Source organism: Megascapheus bottae, chromosome X, assembly GCF_031878675.1.
Source record: "Megascapheus bottae isolate mThoBot1 chromosome X, mThoBot2.hap1, whole genome shotgun sequence".
Classification (NCBI taxonomy): domain Eukaryota; kingdom Metazoa; phylum Chordata; class Mammalia; order Rodentia; family Geomyidae; genus Megascapheus; species Megascapheus bottae.
In genome coordinates this window covers 47,966,520-47,988,045 of record NC_143547.1, presented here as the reverse complement: position 1 = coordinate 47,988,045, position 21,526 = coordinate 47,966,520, and the positions used below count along the sequence as shown (strand labels likewise).

The 21,526-nt window shown below is 36.6% G+C and overlaps 1 protein-coding gene and 1 non-coding gene across 2 annotated transcripts in view; one reads left to right on the top strand and one right to left on the bottom strand.

Moving 5' to 3' along the window:
• Nucleotides 1-21,526, bottom strand: part of Abcb7 (ATP binding cassette subfamily B member 7) — a 137,164-nt gene that overhangs the window by 23,058 nt on the left and 92,580 nt on the right. The window contains exons 5-12 of the mRNA XM_090327216.1: nucleotides 6,391-6,523; nucleotides 5,281-5,549; nucleotides 4,525-4,613; nucleotides 4,346-4,433; nucleotides 2,795-2,969; nucleotides 1,829-1,986; nucleotides 656-819; nucleotides 402-531 (exon numbers count right to left, since the gene is read on the bottom strand). Coding sequence (XP_090183342.1) covers nucleotides 402-531; nucleotides 656-819; nucleotides 1,829-1,986; nucleotides 2,795-2,969; nucleotides 4,346-4,433; nucleotides 4,525-4,613; nucleotides 5,281-5,549; nucleotides 6,391-6,523 — 1,206 coding nt within the window. The remainder of the gene's footprint in view (nucleotides 1-401; nucleotides 532-655; nucleotides 820-1,828; nucleotides 1,987-2,794; nucleotides 2,970-4,345; nucleotides 4,434-4,524; nucleotides 4,614-5,280; nucleotides 5,550-6,390; nucleotides 6,524-21,526) is intronic.
• LOC150041022 (small nucleolar RNA SNORA42/SNORA80 family) lies at nucleotides 6,812-6,944 on the top strand. The gene has a single exon (XR_016533943.1). It is a non-coding gene; the product is annotated as a small nucleolar RNA SNORA42/SNORA80 family (small nucleolar RNA).

The following is a 21,526-nucleotide window of genomic DNA, read 5'->3' as shown; positions in this document are numbered from 1 at the left end:
CCTGTCTGACCACTTTGTTTTTTAAGAAAGTAATATTTCGGTCTGTTTTCCCAGGGATTTGATTCCAGAAATTTACTTTATAATACTAGTTGTCAGTAATTCCCATGAATCTCTAAAAACTTTCTTTTTCTGTGTGGCACTAGGCATTGAATCTAGGGCCTCAGGCATGTTAGGCAAACATACTACCATTAAGCTACATTCCCAATCACTCCATATGTTTTCAGCACAAAATGAATCTCACATCCTATAAAGGCTATCTCTACTTCTTGTCTTCTGAGATCTTAAACTTTGAACTCATTCCTCTTCAGTGTAACTGAGAAAATATTTTATTAAATGTTTAGTATAGGTCAGTCAATGTGCAATCCAAGTTCCAAATATTGAATCATTCTGTTTATAAATACCTGAGGTACCACTCCCACTGCTCTCCGAAGGCTCTCCAGGCTCACATCTTGTATATTTTGACCAGCAAGGTAAATGTTTCCTTTTTGAGGCTCATAAAAACGAAACAACAGCCTCACTATTGTGCTTTTCCTGAAATTAGAAATGAAGAAAAACTATTTAGCTCCCATTTAAACCAGAATAGTCATTTTACTAGAATAAGAAAAAATGTTCAGAATTATAAACAAAGAATTTTATAAATAACTAAATTACCCACCCTGACCCACTACCTCCTACAATGGCCACTTTCTTTCCTGCGGGAACTTCAAAAGATACTCCATTGAGGACTTTCTGTCCTTCAAGGTATTCAAAATGCACATTATCAAAGGCCACTGTAGCCGTCTGAGGTGTTATCTGAAGGGGAGATGCCATCTCTTTGTCCTAGTAGGGAAGAGAAAACACAAGCAAATATTTTACAAGCTACCTGGAGTAAAGTCAGACAATTTTCTTACATTCACAGAAAAAAAATGGGGAAGGAGTAGGTTGATTTAAGTGGAACTAGAACACGTCTAAGCATGTTTTTTTTGCCAGTCCTGGGGCTTGAACTCAGGGCCTGGGCACTGTCCTTGGGCTTTCTCAAGGCTAGTGCTGTACCATTTGAGCCATAGCACCACTTCTGGCTTTTTCCGTGAATGTGGTACCGAGGAATCGAACCTAGGTCTTCATGCATGCTAGGCAAATACTCTACCACTAGGCCATATTCCCAATCCTAAGCATGTTTTAAAGCCTTTTCAGTTCTCACCACTAAGAAGAAAAATCTTGTGGTTGTTAGCAATTTTGGGGGGGGGGGGCGCGGAGAGAGTCTGGGGTGGGAAGACAAATGATGAGCAGTAGAAAACTGAAGAAGAAAATGTAAACATAGCAGCTGGGTGCAGTGGCTCACACCTGTAATCCTAAATACTTGGGAAGCTGAGAGCTGAGGACTGCAGTTCAAAGGCAGCCTGTTTTTTTTGCACTAAAGGCTATGAGACTCATATATCCACTTAACCACTAGAAAACCAGAAGTGGCACTGTGGCCCAAAGGGTAGGAGGGTAGCCTTGACCTGAAGAGCTCAGGGACAATGCCCAGGCCCAGAGTCCAAGCCCCATGACTGACAAAATAAAAAAGGTAACAATCATTCGTTCTATATCATTGTTAGCAAAAGTAATCTCAGTTGAAGTAGAAAGTTAATTCTATAAAATTTATATATAACATTCACTGCTAACACTGTATTTTTTTTAACATAGTAGTTAAATCTTTAACAACCTTTTAATACACACGAAATCCCTACTTCTTGCAAGAGAAACTGCTTTGATGACTAGGCAATATAAGAAGGCTCGTCTAGTATAACCCAATAATAATGGGATGGTGCTCATATACTTCTGAAAAGATACTATTTAGATTACTTACTTTGATCCGAGTGTCTACCTTGAGCAAAGTAAACAGGGTGTTCATATCTATGAGTGCTTGTCTAGTCTCTCTATATACTGTTCCCAAGAAGTTAAGGGGTAATGAAAGCTGAAAAAGCAGTCCATTCACCATTACTAGATCTCCAACGGTAAGGGTACCTAAATATGCAATTAGTAGAAGGGAAAAATGTTTTAGATGAGTGTCACACACCTTCCCAGATGTCTTAGACAGGAGAATTTTATAGCCTATTTCTAAAAATATAGTTTAAAATATGCATAAAGAACAATTCTCAGAAACACGTGATTTAAAAGCATTTGAATCCATGATTTAGAACTTACTATACGTAAAGTGGAAAGGGACAAGCTCAGCTAAAGAATGGTTTAAAAAAAAAAGGAAGGCTAAAGTTTTTCTCCATTTTGTCTCTAAGCTATAAACAATAGTTTATTTCTAGTATGAAACATGGTTTTTTAATAAAAGCACATATACATTAAATAATTGGAGCATATGGACTGAAAATAAGTCATATTAATGTCAGTGAGTAAATGCATCTGATTAGGGAGGTTTACAGAAAGAGATATAGATATTATTTTTAAAACGTTACCAAATGGAAAAGGGATGAATGAAACTTATAAGGTTATTGGTAATTCCAGAAACAAAATGGCCTACATTTTAGTCCTTTGGATTAAACACTAAATTAATGAGATTGCTTTCCAGGTTAAAAAAAAAAGCTGTTCATAAATCAGACTGTAGACCCATATAAACAGTAATCCTACTCAATGTGAGTATTAGTGTTTTTCAATCAACAAAATACATTCTAATATCACAGAGAAAGCACTCCAATAAAGTGCTAAAACAATTTATTGGATATTCTTTTATCATTGAGTTTAACAAGATTATTCTCATTAATTTTTATTTATAAAAGTTAAGTTAAACAGTCTATAAGGGTGATAACCACATATCCAATACCTGCCACAATTCCCTGACTGGCGAGCACCATTATAGCTGTTAAACCAACACTGAAAATAGCACTTTGGCCAAAGTTCAGCATAGCCAGAGTAGAGGTACTTTTCAATGAAGCATTCTCGTAAGTCTTCAAAAATCCATCGTATCTTTGTGCTTCATATTTTTCATTATTAAAATACTGTAAAATACATAAAAGCAGTAACTGTTAAAATGAGAAATATAATTAGAATAATAAATACAATTGGAATATATTATTTAAAAGTGTTTTGTGTTAGTTTCACCAGGCTTCATTCAAAGATTTTTTTTGGTCAATAGTAGAGTTTAAATTGAGGGCCCCGTGCTTAATGCTTAAGTAGGTACGTGCTCCAACATTTGAGCCATACTTCTAGCCCTTTTTGTTTTAGGTTATTTTTCAGATAGGGTCTTACTTTTTGTTCTATGGCCTCCCAAATAGCTGAGAAGACAGCTTGTTTTGTTGATATGGGAATCTTACTAACTTTTTGCCTGGGCTAGGCTTGAACTACAATCTTCCTGATCTCTACTTCTTGAGAAGTTGTGATTATGAGTGAGCCACTGTGCCTAGCCTTAGGTATAATTCTGTACTTCAGACTCCACCTTAAAAACTTACTTTGGGGGGCTGGGAGTTTGGGCTAGTGGTAGAGTGCTTGCTTAGCATGCATGAAGACCGGGGTTCGATTCCTCGGTACCACATACAAAGAAAAAAGCTGGAAGTGGTGCTGAGGCTCAAGTGGTAGAGCTCTAACCTTGAGAAAGTCCAAGGACAGTGCTCAGGCCCTGAGCTCAAGCCCAGGACTGGCAAAAACAAAACAAAACAAAAAAAAACTTACTTTGGATACATGTGACTTTGCACTACACATTTCTACAATGGATTGTATTTCAAAAGCCACAAAATTTGCCCAACAAACATTTACTGAATGTCTAACCTGAAGTTAGGTAATTAAAAAACCTTCAGTGGTATACTTTCTTTACAAAGTCTTCCCCTGATCTTCTGAACTGTACTTCCCACTGCCCTTGCCACATTGTGTCTCTTTGTCAAGTCATCTGCCTACTTAACTCAGCACCTGTAAAATTCTGGGATCACAAGGATTACAATGCAGTTTTTTTTTTACCACTCTCTCCACTCAATATAATGCATGAGAAGAATTCAGTAGTTATTTCTTAAATGGAAATAAACAAAACCCTGAGAATTATGAAAAGCACTATGCTAGATACTCGGAGGGACAGAAAGAGGATCATGAACTGACATGTCAGCTTACTTAGCTTAATGTTCACTCTGAATCAAGATGTTAATGATATATTTATGATCACTTATAAGTCAATGTAGAAGATAAAAATTCTGAGGTTGCTAGACAAAAACTGAAAAGGAAGACAGGGCACTTTCTAAGCAAAAGAAAACTAGTGTAGCATTATTCCAACACACTTAAAGATCCTATCTTAATCTAATGCTCTAGCTTACAACTCATTTTAAAGTAAATGGCAGAACAAATCTTAGTGCAGTATAAAAACAAAACAGAGTATAATGAAACATATTACCTTCACAGTTTCATAATTCAGCAGTGAATCTATAGCAGCGTTACCTGCATCATTATCTGCTTTGTTCATTTCTATTCTAAATTTAGTTCTGTAAAACAAAGATTTGCACAAGTATGAAATGTATGTTACAATAAAAACATAATTTCTAAAGCTTGACTAGACTCTGGGGTATATCATACCTCCACCGGGTGATTGCAACTGTGAAGGCTGTATATGCTCCGAGTGTTCCTAGGGTTACTAAGGCAAACTGGGCACCACATCTGTAATACTGGAAAAAGAAGTCAGGAGGAGAAATGAGAAAGTCATTGTTCTTGTCACTTACAATATACAACAACATATCTCAGCCAAAAGACATTTATTAAAAAAAAGACATTTATGAAAATATGATGGTTAGTTGTATATATCAATAATGGACAAAAAATCAAATAGCTTATATAACCTATTCTAGATAATAAGGAAAGAATGTCAAACTGCACCTGTTCCATTTATATTTCCACCAAATGCTACTAATTATGTGTGTGTGCTTACACACACCCATGTACATCTTGTAACTACAAAACATGAAACAGAGTGGCTAACAGAAACCACGATATCTGAACAGACCAGGTTGTGTGTGTGTGTGTGTGTGTGTGTGTGTGTGTGTGTGTGTGTGTGTGTGTGTGTGTGCTAAAGAAATAAATCTTTGCAAGCACTAATCACTACTGTGTGTACAAATAAACAGTTCTTTTGTGATAAAAACACGATAAAGAATTTGGACAGTCCTTTGAAATCTGTGGCAAAATAAACTGCAAAAATTAACTACATCATTTTTCTGGCAACAGGAAATTTCACTTTGAAACCCTGGGTATGCATGAGTGTTAAATAAGTATCAAATCTTCAACAGCTATTAATGAAAATGTAAGATAAAAGCTTAACATAAAAAATGTATTACTTACCAAAACACTACTGACAAGAGTCATCTCAAATACGATGGGTAGAAGATTAAATACCAACGCACTCAGGACAAAACTGATACCCCTTGTTCCTCTGTCAATAGCCTTAGATAAAGCACCGGTCTGTCTGCTCAGGTGGAAACCCAGATCCAGGTTGTGAAGATGGAGGAAAACATTTTTGGCTATTCTTCTTATTGAATTTTGGGCTACTTTTCCAAATATTGCATTTCTAATTTCATTAAAAAGGGCAGCTCCAGCTCTCGATACACCATCTAACAATAAAAATTTAAAAATAGAGTATAAATACAGAATTGTTGTTATGTAAAATGACAAAGACTCAGAAAAATCTTTGTACAATGAATAATTCAATCAATGAATGTAAAACAGAATATTTACACTAAAACCCCCTAAAATCCATCTACTCTAATGATTAATAACCTTTCCATCATTATGAATCCCTTTCAGTGTTTTTTCCACTACATTTCACATGCTGAAAGATTTTTTCTAATTAAAATACTTTTAATAAATTATAGCCCATATGGCCTCACTGTAGATAAGTGTATATCTGTTAAGGTTTTTCATCTAATTCAATTCCTTCAAATAACAAATAAGACTGAGATTCTGAAAAGTCAAGTGCTTTAACTAAAAGCATACCCCCACTCATGCCTCCCAAGTCTCACAGAATTCTTTTTAATGAACAGAGCCACACAGTATTCATATTGCCTTTTTCAAACTGTAGTTTTATGTCAGGGCAATGAAAATATTTTAATAAAGCATTAATGATAATTCTTTAGCGATTTCTATTTAATAGCTAACAACATCACTAAGAAAATAACCAGCCTTACTAGAAAAGATATCTTATATAAAGCCTATTAGTGGTTGTTATAAATTTAATATCTTATTTTCTGGAACATAGAAAATGCTACTATTATGAATTTTTGGCAAAGTATATCATGCAAAGAATTTTTAAAAGCATGTCAAAAATCTCACATAAAATAATAAACATCCAAAATGCTAAGTTGTGTTTGTGGTGAAAAGGTCATCTGCTCAAATATGATGAAACCTTCTTGGAGAAAGTCAACACCTGTAGATAGATTAAAGAATCACACATACAGCCAATCAGAACTGCTGTTGCCATGGTTGCAACTGTATTTGGTGCATCACTCAGGTTCAGCATGTTTCCCGACATCTGGTTGAGGCTGTCTACAGCATATTTAAACATGAAGGGGACCACAATATTCATGGCCTGAGAAACATAAAAACACCAATTACTCATCATACATAAAGTATTTATAAAAGTAGCTTACATTAGTACTTATGGTAATGTTTAGATATTAATCATTTATTAATATTGGAATAATTTCTCCTACTTATCCATGATAAAAAAAAGTCTTTGGCATTGAGAGAGGTGTCATTTCAGAATTTCTGTATTACACTGCTGTAATAATATTCACCTATAAGCTATGTGAATTAGTCAAATGCTCCTGTTTTCATAAAATCCTTTATGAGTCAGTCACTCAAAAATGCTTCTGATGCATAAGTTGGATTTATGGCAGGCCCATCCCCCTGGACCTTTCATAGTGTCCCATACCAGAGCAAACAGTGGTCCCAATCTGTTGCTTGGCATCTACCTACTGGCTACTGGCACTGAAGAGGGTTGCAGAGAAGGAAAAAAACCTTTTTGTAATCTGAATTCCCACAAATGTCATGGAACTTAATAGTAAACTGTTTTGTATTACAGTTGTTTGTATGTATAGTTTCCTTCTGTTGGTACAGAATCCTTTAGGATTTGTACCATATTGCTCTTTTTTACTCAGTCATGCTGAATATAGTGCTTTGTATATAATAGGTATTTAAGAAATACCTTTAGAAAAAAAAAGAAATACCTTTAGGTGATTTGTTCACCAAAAAAAAAAAATTGTGGAAGATTCATCATTGACAAGAAACAGTGCTAGATTTATTTGATTCAGAAAAAATTTCATTGCTCCAGTATCACAGAAACCAAACCCACTAAATACCAAGCTAAACTTTCTTTTTATTTTTTTTTTTGCCAGTTCTGGAGCTTGCACTCAGGGCCTGAGAACTGTCCTTGGGCTTTTTCAAGGTTAGAGCCCCTTGAGCCACATAATCATTTCTAGCTTTTTCAACGTATGTGGTACTGAGGAATCGAATCCAGGTCTTCATGTATGCTAGGCAAACACTCTACCACTAGGCCAAACTCTCAGCCACCCAAGCTAAACTTTTACTAACGAAATATAGCTCTACAAAAATAAAAATCTTACAAATCATATATATGAAGCAAATATTTAATCACTCATATTCCATATTTTCTACAGTTGAAGTATTTAAAACATCAACCATTATTTAGTAACAATCACTAAAGTTTTTTTTAAAAAAACTTGGTATTGGTATTGGTATTAAAACATGGTATTGGAAATATAAACACAACTACATAGACATAAAAATTTATGACTCTATAGACATAATGTTTTATTACATAGATTAATATGTATCTATGACATACAAACCCTCAGCCTAATTTTAATTATGTTCTAAAATCTAAGTGCCAGTGATTGTATATAGAAATTCCCTTCTTGAATACTTGTTTGTTAAAAACGTCATTTGAAATACGCTGGAAAAATCAATGTTAATAAATTCTTTAATAAAAAAACTAAATTGAAAACATTAATAACAAGTGAAAACAATTTTACAAGGCCTACTAAAACACTGAAACTGTCACTTTTATTCCACAATTATGCCATCCATCTGTGCTAAGCATAAGAATTTATTACCAACAAGTCTAAGTTTAGCTAGAATCAATAGAAGGCACGCAAATCTCACCAATCAGGATTTCAAGCCAGCCATGGGGCTCATGCCTGTATAATCCTACCTACTCAGGAGGCTGAGATCTGAGTATCTTGGTTCAAAACCAGCCTAGGCACTACAGACCATAAGACTCATGTCCAATTAACCACCAGAAAACTTGAAGTGGCACTGTGACTCAGTGGAGTGGCATGGTAATCCTGAGCTGAAGAGCTGGGAAACAACGCCCAGGCCCAGAGTTCAAGAACCATGACCAACAAAAAAGATTTCAATATATGGTACATAAGGGTTCTCATGTACTAAGTAGGTATTCTAACACTGAGCAGCAACATTAAAATATACATTCTTTAAATTTAAAATTCTTTAAATTCTGTAATATTTTGAGATAAACGGCTTAACTTTTAAGGTTTCTATATATATAATGCTGGTCTGGGGGCATGAACTCAGGGCCTGGGCACTGTCCCTGAGCTTTTTTGCTTGAGGCTAGTGCTCTACAACTTGAACCTCAGATTTACTTCCAACTTATTGGTAGTTAACTGGAGATAAGAGTCTCATTAACTTTCCTGCCTGGGATGGCTTCGAACTGTGATCCTCAGATTTCAATCTCTTGAGTAGCTAAAATTACAGGTGTGAGCCACCAGCACCTGAATCCAGAATAGATTTTTTTAAAAAAAATTATTACCTTTAAGTAGCTGTACAAAGGAACTGCCATTTAAAAGAGCAGTGTATGAATTTAATGTATCTGTTTTAACTTTTTAGTCACAATGTAGTAAAATATCTGGCCACTGGTAGACTCTTTAGATATAGTTTTTATTGTTACTGTAAAGGTGATGTACAGAGGGGTTACAGTTACATAAGTCAGGTAATGAGTACATTTTTTTTGAACAGTGTCATTCCTTCCCTCCGGCCTTCCAGTTCCACCTACAAGTTGTACAGTTCATTTTCTACACAGTGTCTAGGAAGTATTACTGCTGCATTTGTTTACTCTTTGTCCCACCCTTTCTGTGTCTTCCTGACCCTCCCAAAGACAGAGAAACAAAAGGTAAAGAAAACAAAATAGCAATAAAGAAAAAAATCTGTTTCCATTTCATATGCTCATTTAAATATTTTATATGATAATATGCACTTAGGTATTGAACCTGAGTCCTCTCTTATCTTGATCAATATCATCTCTTTCAACATTCTCACTCATCCCTCCCCTATCTACTTCTTCCCTCACTATTTTTTTTTGCTAGTCCTGGTGCTTGATCTTAGGGCCTGAGCACTATCCTTGGGCTTTCCCAAGGCTAGAGCTCTACCACTTGAGCCACAGCACCACTTCTGGCTTTTTCTATGTATGTGGTACCAAGGAATCAAACCTGGGCCTTTGTGTATGGTAGGCAAGCACTCTACCACTAAGCCAAACTCCCAGCCCATCCCTCACTCTTCTTAATTCAAAATATAACTTAAAATAGAATACATGGCAGGTCTCAAATAGTATACATCCTTCAATTTTGATTCTCTTGAAACCATTTAACCTCAGCTGAGGCTTCTCTTGAGATGGTTTCCTTTCCTTCTATCTTAACAATTTCTAAGTCCAGTATAAATCTTATTTCTCTCATAATGCTTTCTCTGAAATTCGTAGAAAGTTTGACCCTCTCCACTTTCAAATGCCTATCTTTTTAGAGTTATATTTTCATGTATCATTTTTTGTATGTGTGCATGATTGCTCAGGTCTGTAATCCTACCTACATGGTAAGTCAAAGATAGGGGATCTCAATATGAGGCTAACCTGAGCAGACAAGTCTGTTAGACTCCATGTCAACTAATGGCTGGGCATAGTGATGTGCTTTTGTTATCCCAGTGACGAAGAAAACAAAATAGAGGCAAGCAATGGCATGCATTAGTTCATTCCTAGTAACATAAAGCACACGTAGGAGGAACCTAGCATTGGTGGGCTAAAGTAAGTCTCTACCTCAAAAATAACTGAAGATGCTGGAGTGTGCAGCTCCAGTGGTAGAGTTCCTACCTTGCAAACTTGAGGTCCTGAATTCAATTCTCAATACTCTGAAAACAGTTGTCACTTTTATGAAATAGTTCTCATTTTTCAGTTATGTATGTGCTCGAATATGGTCTCTAAGTACCAACTTTTCACAAAAAAGCTAGAGTGAGGAGCAGATATGAGTCAGCTATGGTGCTAGGTACCTTTTGTGAAGATGAAGAAGGAAAAAAATCGATTCAATGCAATAGATGTTATTGCTATAGCTGAGGAAACTCAGGTGTCATGACTTGTCAGGTTTAGTGACTTGCAGGCGCAGAGCTGAGATTAAAATCCAGACTTGATATTTGAAGTCAGGCGTTTTCTAGTCTACCATAGCTATATTAGCAGTTTACAATGTAGGAACCATGTATTTTATTTCTTTTGCACTCTAAATGGGTGCTTGTAAATGCACTATTTAAATCATTTAGAGTTGCAAAGTAATTTAAATAAGTAATTTAAATGAATTTGAGCAGATTCCAGGTTTTCCACACAATGAGGTAATGAGGCTACATTGCCTCCCCTGCATTCCATTATACATTCTTAAGCAGGAGGAAAAGTGATAGCTATAGCTAGTGTTCAACTCTCCTAGCACATCTTCTACCTTTTCCATGGCTACAGCAAGTGATGAATAAACGAATGGATTACCAATAGAGTTGTACAATTATACTTTCATGGAGATGGTTTGGGAACAGTCGTGTTAGTATGTAGAACATATGAACATCATCTGTCCTGTGTTGTTACTGGCAGAGAAACCATAGTTAAAACAGTGTTAAGAACATGACTACCTCTAGTTATAACTGAACACTGTCAGTTTTCCCATAAAAGTAATTTTTAAAAGGAACAAAATAAACTACATATTTTAAAAGAGACACATTAATAAAATAGGATTGGCTTATTTTAGATTTAGATGTTCTCACTACATATGTGGTATTTCACTTGTCTTGTGATATGTTGGGGATGAGAAAGGGCAAATAGTAGTTTTCTCTAATATTCTACCTTCAGCAGAACTAGACTACACCCATCCCAGTCAAATGAGTCAAAGCTACATGGGAGGCTGAGAATAGAAAGATTGTTGTTGGAGGGTAGTTAGGGCAGGCAACTTCTCCAGATCCCTTCTTAACTTATAAGACACCCGCCATCCCCAGTTATATGGAAAGCTGAGATTGGGAGGGTCGAACTGTTTAAGCTGAAAAATCCATGAGATTTAGGGGAAGCCGGATTAGGTGACACATCTTACAATCCCAACAATCATAGGAACCCAAAAAGTAAGCAAACCAAGGCTCAAATGCACACTGAACAGAATGTAAGACTCTATCCTAAAAAATAGATGATGAAAGAAGGTTGGAGACACACCACAATGGTATCACATCAGTCTAGCAAGCATAAGGCCTCGAGTTCAAACATGAATACTGTTTTAAAAAAAAAATAGCCCTTACAGGGGCTGGGAATTTGGCCTAGTGGTAGAGTGCTTGCTTAGCATGCATGAAGACAGGGGTTCGATTCCTTGGTACAACATAATAGAAAAAAGCCGGAAGTGGTGCTGAGGCTCAAGTGGTAGAGCTCTAGCCTTGAGAAAGTCTAAGGACAGTCCTCAGGCCCTGAGCTCAGGAAAGGACTGGCAAAAAGCAATAGCCCTTACAATTTTTAAATTCTTTTTATTTTGAAAGAACTGTAAACTTAAAGGAAGTTGCAAAAGTAGTACAAATAAACCCATGCATATGTCACCCACAATCTCTTAATACCTTATATAACTGCAGTTCAACATCAAAAGCAGGACGTGAGAATATTTGGTGCATTACTGCTAACAAAACAATGAGTTTTAAGGGTTTTTTTCTCCCATCTCCTCTGTCACTGTTTTTGATTTATGTACCTTTTGTTTTGTATGTAAATTTATCTATTTGGGGAAGGATAAGGGAGGGAAGAGAAATGGAATGAAAGGTGAATAAATGCAACAGTGATACTCACTAGACACTATGTTGAAAATGAACTGTTAGGGGAGTAGGGTTGGGAGGTAAAAACTGGGAGAGAACAAGGGAACAGGTGACATTGTTCAAAAAGAAATGTAATCATTACTTGATTATGTAACTGTAACCCCTCTGTACATCACCTTTACAATTAGAAATTTAAAAAATATATAAAAAATAAAATAGAATTCAGTAAAAAAAAATAAAAATAAAAAAACACCTGTAAAATTCATTCAATTTGGGCCAGGAGTTTGGCCTAGTGGTAGAGTGCTTGCCTACCATGCACAAAGTCCTAGGTTCAATTCCTTGGTACCATATATACAGATAAAAACAGAAATGGTGCTGTGGCTCAAGTGGTAGAGCGCTCACCTTGAGAAATCACACAGATAGTGCAAGCCCCAGGACTGGGGGGGAAAACGCTAAATTCATTCAATTTTCAATGATCTGTTGACCTATATTTCATGTATGTATGAGTGGTATGTATGTACGTTCATTTATGTATTTTTAAAAAAATTTGATCTCATGTCCAGAATCATATGACTACAACCACGATCAAGGTATGGAACTATTTTTTTGTGTGTTTTCTGTTTGTATTCATTTTTATTCTACCAGGTTCCACAGCAGTTCTATTCCCTGGCAACCACTAATTTGTTCCTAAAGTCTATAGCTTGATCATTCTGAGACTGTTATCTAAGTCAGTAAACAGTATAAAACCTTTAGATACTGTCATTTTGTTTCATGTAGCATAATGATCTTGAAGTTCATCAAGGTTGTTATATGTATAAACAGATTATCCCACTGTAGACTACTCCATGGATGTACCAGAACTTATTCAAGCATTCATACCTTAAGTGTGTCCTGGGTGTTCACAGTTGAGAATATTATGAGCAAAGATGTAATAAACAACCTCATTCAGATGAACATAAATAAATCATATGGCAACATTTAGAACATTTTAAGAAATGGCCATACACTTTCTAGAGTGGCTGTACCATTTTAAAATAACCAGCAAAATGAGTGGTCCTATTCTCCTACTTAGCATTATCACTATATTTTATCTGGAAACTATTTGGAAAAGATATGTAGTGTTATCTCAGTGTGATTTTAATTTGCATTTCCTTAGGGACAATGATTTAAAAAATGTGGCTATTTGCCACTTGTATCTCCACACTGGTGAAATAGCTTTTTGGTGAAATATCTGTTCATATCTTTTGTACATTTTATAACTCAATTGACCTTTATGCTATTCAGTTTTTAATTTTCTTTATATATTCTGATATAAGGACTTTGCTAAATATGTGGTTTACAATTTTTCCCATTGGATTGTCTTTCATTCTTCTTTTTTTTTTGTCAGTCCTGGGGCATGAAGTCAGGGCCTGAGCACTGTCCTTGGGCTTTCTGAAAGCTAGAGCTCTACCACTTGAGCCATAGCACCATTTCTGGCTTTTTTTTCTATGTATGTGGTACCGAGGAATCGAACCCTGGTCTTCTTGCATGCTAGGCAATCATTCTACCACTAGGCCAAACTCCAGGGCCCAGATTGTCTTTCATTCTATTAAGCCTGATTTTCCATCCTACTCAACAGAATCTAGAAGTGCCTTCTATCCTAGGAGCAAAGAAGGAAGTCAAATAGACTTACTCAGAAGAATAAAAAAATGATAGAATTATTTACTAGTATACCCATCAAAATGCAAGAAATGATAATGGAGCCAGGTACCAGTGGCTTACATCTATAATCTTAGCTAGTAACGAGGTTGAGATCTGAAGATCATGGTTCTAAGACAACCTAAACAGGCAAATCCAAGAGACTCTTATCTCCCATTAATCAGCACAATGTCAGAACTGGAGTTGTTCAAGTGGTAAAGTGGCAGCTTTAGCAAAAAAAAAAAAACAAAATCTAAGCAAGAGCACAGGGTCCTGTATTCAAGCCCCAGTACCCACCTCACACACAAAAAAAGGAGAAAGTTGGAAGGACATACTACCTGACTGTAAGACTTAACAATAAAACTATAAATATAAAGGCAGTACGTACAGTATTAACAAATGGAGAAACACATAGACCAGTGAAACAGAAGGAATTCCAGAGAAAGATTCCACATGTACAACCAGGGTAAAATGGCTCCCCAAAAGACCTCCATGAAGTGGGGTGCTAGTGGCTCATGCCTGTAATCATACCTATTCAGGAGACTGAGATCTGAGGACTGTGATTCAAAGCCAGCCTGTGCAGAAACGTCTGAGACTCCAATTAACCACTAGAAAACTGGAAGCAAAGCTGTGGCTCAAAATGGTAGAGAACTAGCCTTGAGCTAAAGAGTTCAGGTACAGGGCCCACACCCTGAGCTCAAGTACCAGGACTGAACAACAACAACAACAAAAAGATCTCCATGTGGTCATCTCCAGAACCTGTAAGGATGACACCTTACAAATTACAAATGAACTCTGTAGATGTGATCAAGCTTAAAAAAGCAAATTGGAAAACTTATCTTGGATTAACTGGGTAAGCTAAATGGAACCACAAAAGTCCTTAAGACAGCAGGAGAGTCATAAAGTCATGAGAGTAAATGTGAGTATGAAAAGAAGGAAGGTCAGAGCCATATACCAAACATGCTGTTGACCTTGAAGGTGAAAGAAGCAATAATCAGCCAAGGAATGTAAGCAAACTACAGAAGCAAGAATAGGAAAGGAAACAGATTTTTCATAACAGCCTCTAAAAAAAAGCACAGCTCTCACCAACATCTTTACTTTGACCAAATATTTAATTTTGGACTTCTGATAGAAATGCAGTAATTTATGCTTAGTTACTAAGTATGTGATAATATGTTACAGCAGCAATAGGAAACAAAGGAAATTCAATGAAGGAAGAGTAGCCTTGATAGTGGAAAAATGAGAAAAAAATAAATAAGCCTGTATACAAACCTGACTTAAAAATTAATTCAAAATGGGATAGATTTAAATGGAAAATATAAAAATATAAAACATTTAGAAGGAAACAAAAATCTTAATAACCTTGAGTTAGGCAAATAGTTCTTAACATAATAATAAAAACTGTAATGTATAAAGAAAAAAGTAATAAGTTTGAATTTATCAAAATTAAAAGCATTTATTCCACATAAAACACCATTAAAGGAACATAAAAAACAAGCTATCAATGGGAAGAAAAGATCTGCAAATTATATATTAGAGAAAGAACTTTTATCCATAAAAAATTCACTAAATTCAAGAAGAAAAACAACCAGTTTAATTAAAAATAGAATATTTCTTTATAAAAGTGGTTATTTGGATGACAACTAAGCACATACAAAGATGTTCAATATCAAGCCAGGCTTAGTGGCTCACACCTGTAATCCTAACTACTCATGAGGCTGAGATCTGAGGATCACAGTTCTAAGCCAGCCTGGGCACTGAAGTCTGTGAGATTCTTATCTCCAATTAACCACCAGAAAACTGGAAGTGGCACTGTTGCTCAAGGGGTAGGGCTGTAGCCTTGAGCTGAAGAGCTCAAGCCTCATGACTGGAAAAAAGATGTTCAATATGATTAGCCAATAGGAAAGTAGAAATTACCACCATAAGATACCACTATATTATCAACAATAACAAAGAGGATGGTAGCAAAAAACAAAACAAAACAAAACAAAGCAAAAAGAATTCTGGCATACATTATTGATGGCATTTATAAAAAGGAAAACATTTTGGTGAATTTTTATTTGCTTTTGTTTGGTGGGGTGAGGGACAGTACTGAGGAATGAAGCTCAGATTCATGCTTGCTAGTCAAGTGCTCTACTACTTGAGCTATAGCCCCATTCTTTGGCAGTTTGTGACCTAGCATTCCATTCCTGGGTATTTTCTAGAGAAACAGGACCTTGAGTTCACATAAAAACATGTACCTGAATATTTATAGGAGCTCTAGTTATAATTACTACAGATTTAAAAAAAAAATAACTCAAAATGTCCTTGAATCAGTGAATGGGTAAATGCATTCTAATCAATACATTTAATGGAATACTATTCAACAATAAATAAAAAGAAATGAACTAGTATACTCTGATTTAGATGACAGACACGTACAGGAAGAGAAGTGAGTTTAATTAATTACATATTTATGACTATAGACATAACGTTTTATTACATAGATTAATATGCATCTATGACATACAAACCCTCAGTCTAATTTTAATTATGTTCTAAAATCTAAGTGCCAGTGTTTGTATATAGAGATTCCCTTCTTGAATACTTGTTTGTTAAACACATCATTTGAAATATGATGTAAAAATCAATGTTAATAAATTCTTTAATAAAAATTTAAAAAATACATATGACATAATTCCATTTATATGATATCAAGGTGTGGATACAGTTTGAGTTTTTCCCTTAGAGGTTCATGCGCTGGGAGTGTAGTCTTCAGTTTGGGCATGCTAAACCATTAAGAGGTAGACGTAATAGGACCCTGGCTAGTCTCTGGTAGGTTGCTATTAAAAAGTAATCCCTTGGGTTTGGAGTTTGGCCTAGTGGTAAAGTGCTTGCCTAGCATGCACGAGGACCCGGGTTCAATTCCTTGGTACCACATACATAGAAAAAGCCGGAAGTGATGCTGAGGCTCAAGTGGTAGCGCTCTAGCCTTGAGAAAGTCCAAGGACAGTGCTCAGGCCCTGAGTTCATGGCCCAGGACTGGCAAAAAAAAAAAGGGGATCCCCTGAGGGGCCGGGAGTGTGGCCTAGTGGTAGAGTGCTCGCCTAGCATGCGTGAAGCTTTGGGTTCGATTCCTCGGTACCACATACACAGAAAAAGCTAGAAGTAGCCCTGTAGTTCAAGTGGCAGAGCGCTAGCCTTCAGCAAAAAGTGTCCAAGGATAGTGCCCAGGCCCTGAGTTCAAGCCCCGGGACTGGCAAAAAGTGACCCCCCCTGAATTCTTAGCACAAGAGGATTACCAATGTGGAATAGTAATTAAAGAAGAACGAAGTAAAATAATCTATGGTATGGTTTCAATATAGTTTGTCTCCTCCAAAAATCATGTGGAAATTTAGTTGTCAGGATATGTGTTAGGAGAGATGGGGCCTTTATGAGGTGACCAGGTCGCTTGGAAATATTAATGGCACCTTTTTTGGGGGGGGTCTTTTCTTTTTTGGTACTAGGGATTGAACCCAGGCTGTTACAATTCCTAGGCAAGTGCTTTGACACTGAGCTACATCCCAGTCCATTAATGGCACTTTTGTGAGACTGTTTTTATCTTTACTTTTTATTTTATTTTTTTTGCAGTTCTAGGGTTTGAATCAGGCTCACGTATTTGTTAGACAGGTGCACTACCAATTGAGCCACATGTCTATACCTTCTGCTTGCAGTTACTTTCCAGATAGGATTGTATATTTTTGCTTAGGGCTGGGCTTGGCCTGTGATTCTCCTGATCTCTACCTCTTAAGTAGATAGGATTATAGGTGTAAGCCACTATGCCTAGCAAGGAACTATTTTCATTTGAAGTAGTGAGTGCTTGTGGAACTGGATGAGTTACAATAATATGCTGTTATAAAACAAAGCGACTGTTCTACACTATGTACTTGCCCACCAACTTTCTACAACGAACTGAAATAATGTGAGGCTCCTGTCAGAAGCTGAACAGATATCAGATCCAATCTCTTTGAGTTCCCAGCTCCACAAATAAGCTTTTATTCTCTATGAATCACCCGGTCTCAGGTTTTCTGTTATACTAATACTAATGTATGAAGTGACTAAAAAGGGTATCTCCATAAAGACTGCCAGAGTCCCGTATATGTTCATTTTACCTCTTGTATTATTCCACTTTCCATTACTGTGACAAAATACCTGAGGAAACTTAATAAGATAAAAATGTTTATATTTGCCTATTTTAGAGTTTTCAATACCTGATGGTAGGGTGTGCATTAGAGTGTGTGACCTGCTCAACACATAGAGGGCAGGAAGGAAGAGAGGGCCGAGGTTCCAGTATTTCCTTTAAGGGCATACTCCAATATGAGTAGAGAACGTCCAAACAAGTTCCACCCCTTAAAGGCTCCGTCACTTTCCAATAGTGTTCTAGGCTTCAAGACATGGGCCTTTAAGAGTAATTTACCCAAACTATAACACTTCCAGTAGCTACAAGAGGTGTTACGGTATATGTATATGTGTGTGTGTACATGTATATTTATGATTATATAAGAGAAAAATGTCCATAGTATTTCAAGTAGGTTAAGGAAGAACACAAACATTTCAAAATAGACCCAAAATATTCCATTCTCGTTAATAAAGGTTTTTCCCGATTTGGGTTTTATCATAGTGTAACTGCCCAAAGAGAAGGGAGATATCTAATTCCAAGTCTTCTTGCCTTCCTGTATCACCTAAGTGGGGAGATGAAAGCTGAGAAGGTCACACCATAGGGGCAGAGGTTCCCTGAAAGTCTGAGATTCTCCCTACTCCACTTACAGTCACATCAATAGGTCTCCTCTGTAATAAGAAGGGACTGCAAGATGGAAAACCTATTTTAAAAAGAGCTCCACAAAAAGTCTAAAACAGAGAGGAAACAAAATATAGGAATCTTCCACCTAACATACATAGGTCCAATAAACACAACTAACATGTAACCATTATCAAACATAAAACCTCACACTAAAGACCTATTTACTTTAGTACCTTTTATTCAACTCCATTTCAAAAGCAAAATTACAAGGCATTCTAAACTGCAATAAGTAGTCTGAATAAACAAAGTAACATTAGAATCAATGAAGAACACACAGACCAAGCATTTAAAAGACTATAATTAATATGCTAAAGGTGCCAATAAAAGAAGCAGACAGAATGCATGAACAGATAGGTAACATAAACAGAAAGAAGAAACTCTTAGGAAAACTCAAAGGCTACTTTAAAAATAGAAGTACCATAACAAAAATGCAGAATGTCTTAGAGGAGATCATTGGTAGACAGGACACAAGCAAGGAAAAAATGAGTGGGCTTCAAGATGATGTCAACAGAAATTTCACAAAGTGAAGAACAAAGCAATGAAAAAAGTTAACAAGAATATGCAGGAACCATAGGACAATTACAAAAGGTATAGTATATGTAATGTGAATACAAAAGGAAAAGAGAAAAAGTGACATCAAGAAAGAACAAACAATGATGGCTGAGAATTTCCTAAAATTAAGAACATCAAACCACAGATGCAGGGAACACAGAAAACATCAAGCGGGATAAAAATAAAAACTACAGTTTGGCATATCATATTCAAACTGCTGAACATCAAAGATAGAAAAAAATTTTTAAAAACCTAAGGAAAAAAATATTTTACCTGCAGAAGAACTAAGATAAAAATAACATTGGACTTCTCTTCAGAAACCACGGAAGCAAGAAGACAGTAGAGTAAATTAAATTGTTTAAAGAGAAAAAATATCCTGGGCAGGGAGTTTAGCCTAGTGGTAGAGTGCTTGCCTAGCATGCACAAAGACCCGGGTTTGATTCCTTAGTACCACATACATAGAAAAAAGGCGGAAGTGGTGCTGAGACTCAAGTAGTAGAGCTCTAGCCTTGAGAAAGTCCAAGGACATTGCTCAGGCCTTCAGCTCAAGCCCAGAACTGTCAAAAAAAAAAAGAAGAGGAGGAGGAGGAGGAGGAGGAGGAGGAGGAGGAGGAGGAGGAGGAGGAGGAGGAGGAGGAGGAGGAGGAAGGAGAAGGAGAAGGAGGGGAAGGGAAAGGGGAAGGGGAAGGGGAAGGGGAAGGGGAAGGGGAAGGGGAAAGAAGGAGGAGGAGGAGGAGGAGGAGGAGGACCTATAGCCAAAATCTGAACTTCTAAAGTCAATAAAAATTAAAAACTTCCCAATACTATGGACATGGTATTGGAAATATAAACACAACTACATAGTCATAAAAATGTATGACTCTATAGACATAATGTTTTATTACATAGATTATAATGTATCTCAGCCTAATTTTGATTATGTTCTAAAATCTAAGTGCCAGTGATTGTACATAGAGATTCCCTTCTTGAATACCTGTTTGTTAAACACGTCATTTGAAATATGATGTAAAAATCAATGTTACTAAATTCTTTAATTAAAAAACTTAAAAGACTTTCTAAAAAAGAAAAAAAAGCCAGGTGCCAATAGTTTATGTCTATAATCCTAGCTACTGAGGAGGTTGAGATCTGTGAATCATGGATTAAAGTCAGTAGAGGCAGAAAAATCTATTTCTAAGTAGCCAGCAAAAATATCCAACTAGAAATGTGGCTCAAGTAGTAGACTGAGAGCAAGCAAGCCTAGTGAGGGTATAAGACCCTAAGTTCAAATTTTGGTTCTAACAAAAATAAATGCAATACAAAAAAATTTTTTTGCTGGTCCTGCAGCTTGAACTCAGGGCCTAGGTGTTGTTCCTGAGCCTTTTGTGCTCAAAGCTAGAACTTTACCACTTGTGCCATAGTGCTATTTCTAGCTTTTTTGAGTAGTTTATTGGTGATAAAGGTCTCTGAACTTTCTCACCCCTGGCTGGTTCTGAACTGCAATCCTCAGATATCACACTCCTGAGTAGCTAGGATGACGGGCATGAATCATGAGTGCCTGGCATACATATTTCTAAAAAGCAAAAATTAGGCCATTGAAGCTGGGTGTGTTGGCCCATGCCTGTAATCCTAGCTACTCAGGAGGCTGAGATCTTAGGATTGTGGTTTAAAGCTAGTCTGGGCACTAAAAAGTCCAATTAACCACCAGAAAACCGGAAGTGGCACTGTGGCTCAAGTAGTAGGGCGGTAGCTTTGAACTGAAGAGCTCAGGGACAAGGCCCAGGCCCAGAGTTCAAGTCCCAGGACCAACCAAAAAGAAATAGGCCAGGGGTATGGCCTAGTGTTAAGAGTGCTTGCCTGGCATGCACGAAGCCTTGGGTTTAATTTCACATACACAGAAAAAAGCCAGAAGTCGTGTTGTTGCTCAAAGGCTAACCTTGAGCAAAAAATGAGCTCATCGACAGCACCCAGGCCCAAAGTTCAAGCCCCCATGACAGACCCCCCAAAAAAATTTTGAGGGAATTTGTCATTATATATACCTTCCAAGAACTATATTTAAAATTTTTTTCAGAAAGAAAAAAATTATACAGGTTAAGAATTTAGATCTACATTTTAAAAATGGGAACATAAGCTAGGTGCTTACACTTACACAGGATCACACCTGTAATCCTAGCTACACAGAAGGCTGAGATCTGAGGCTCACCATTGTAAGCCAGCCAAGCAGGAAAGCTGTGACACTCTTAGCTCCAATTAATCATAGAAAAAAAACTGGAAGTAGAGCTATGCTCAAGTATAACACTTGAGCAAAAAGGAGCTCAGGGTCAGCACCCAACACAGAATTAGAACCCCAGGACCCAGAAAATAAAGGGAGTGTATTAGAGAAAGAAAAAATTAGTGAAAATGGAAAACATTTAGTTTAAAAAATAGCAGTACTAAGGCTGAGCAAGGCTT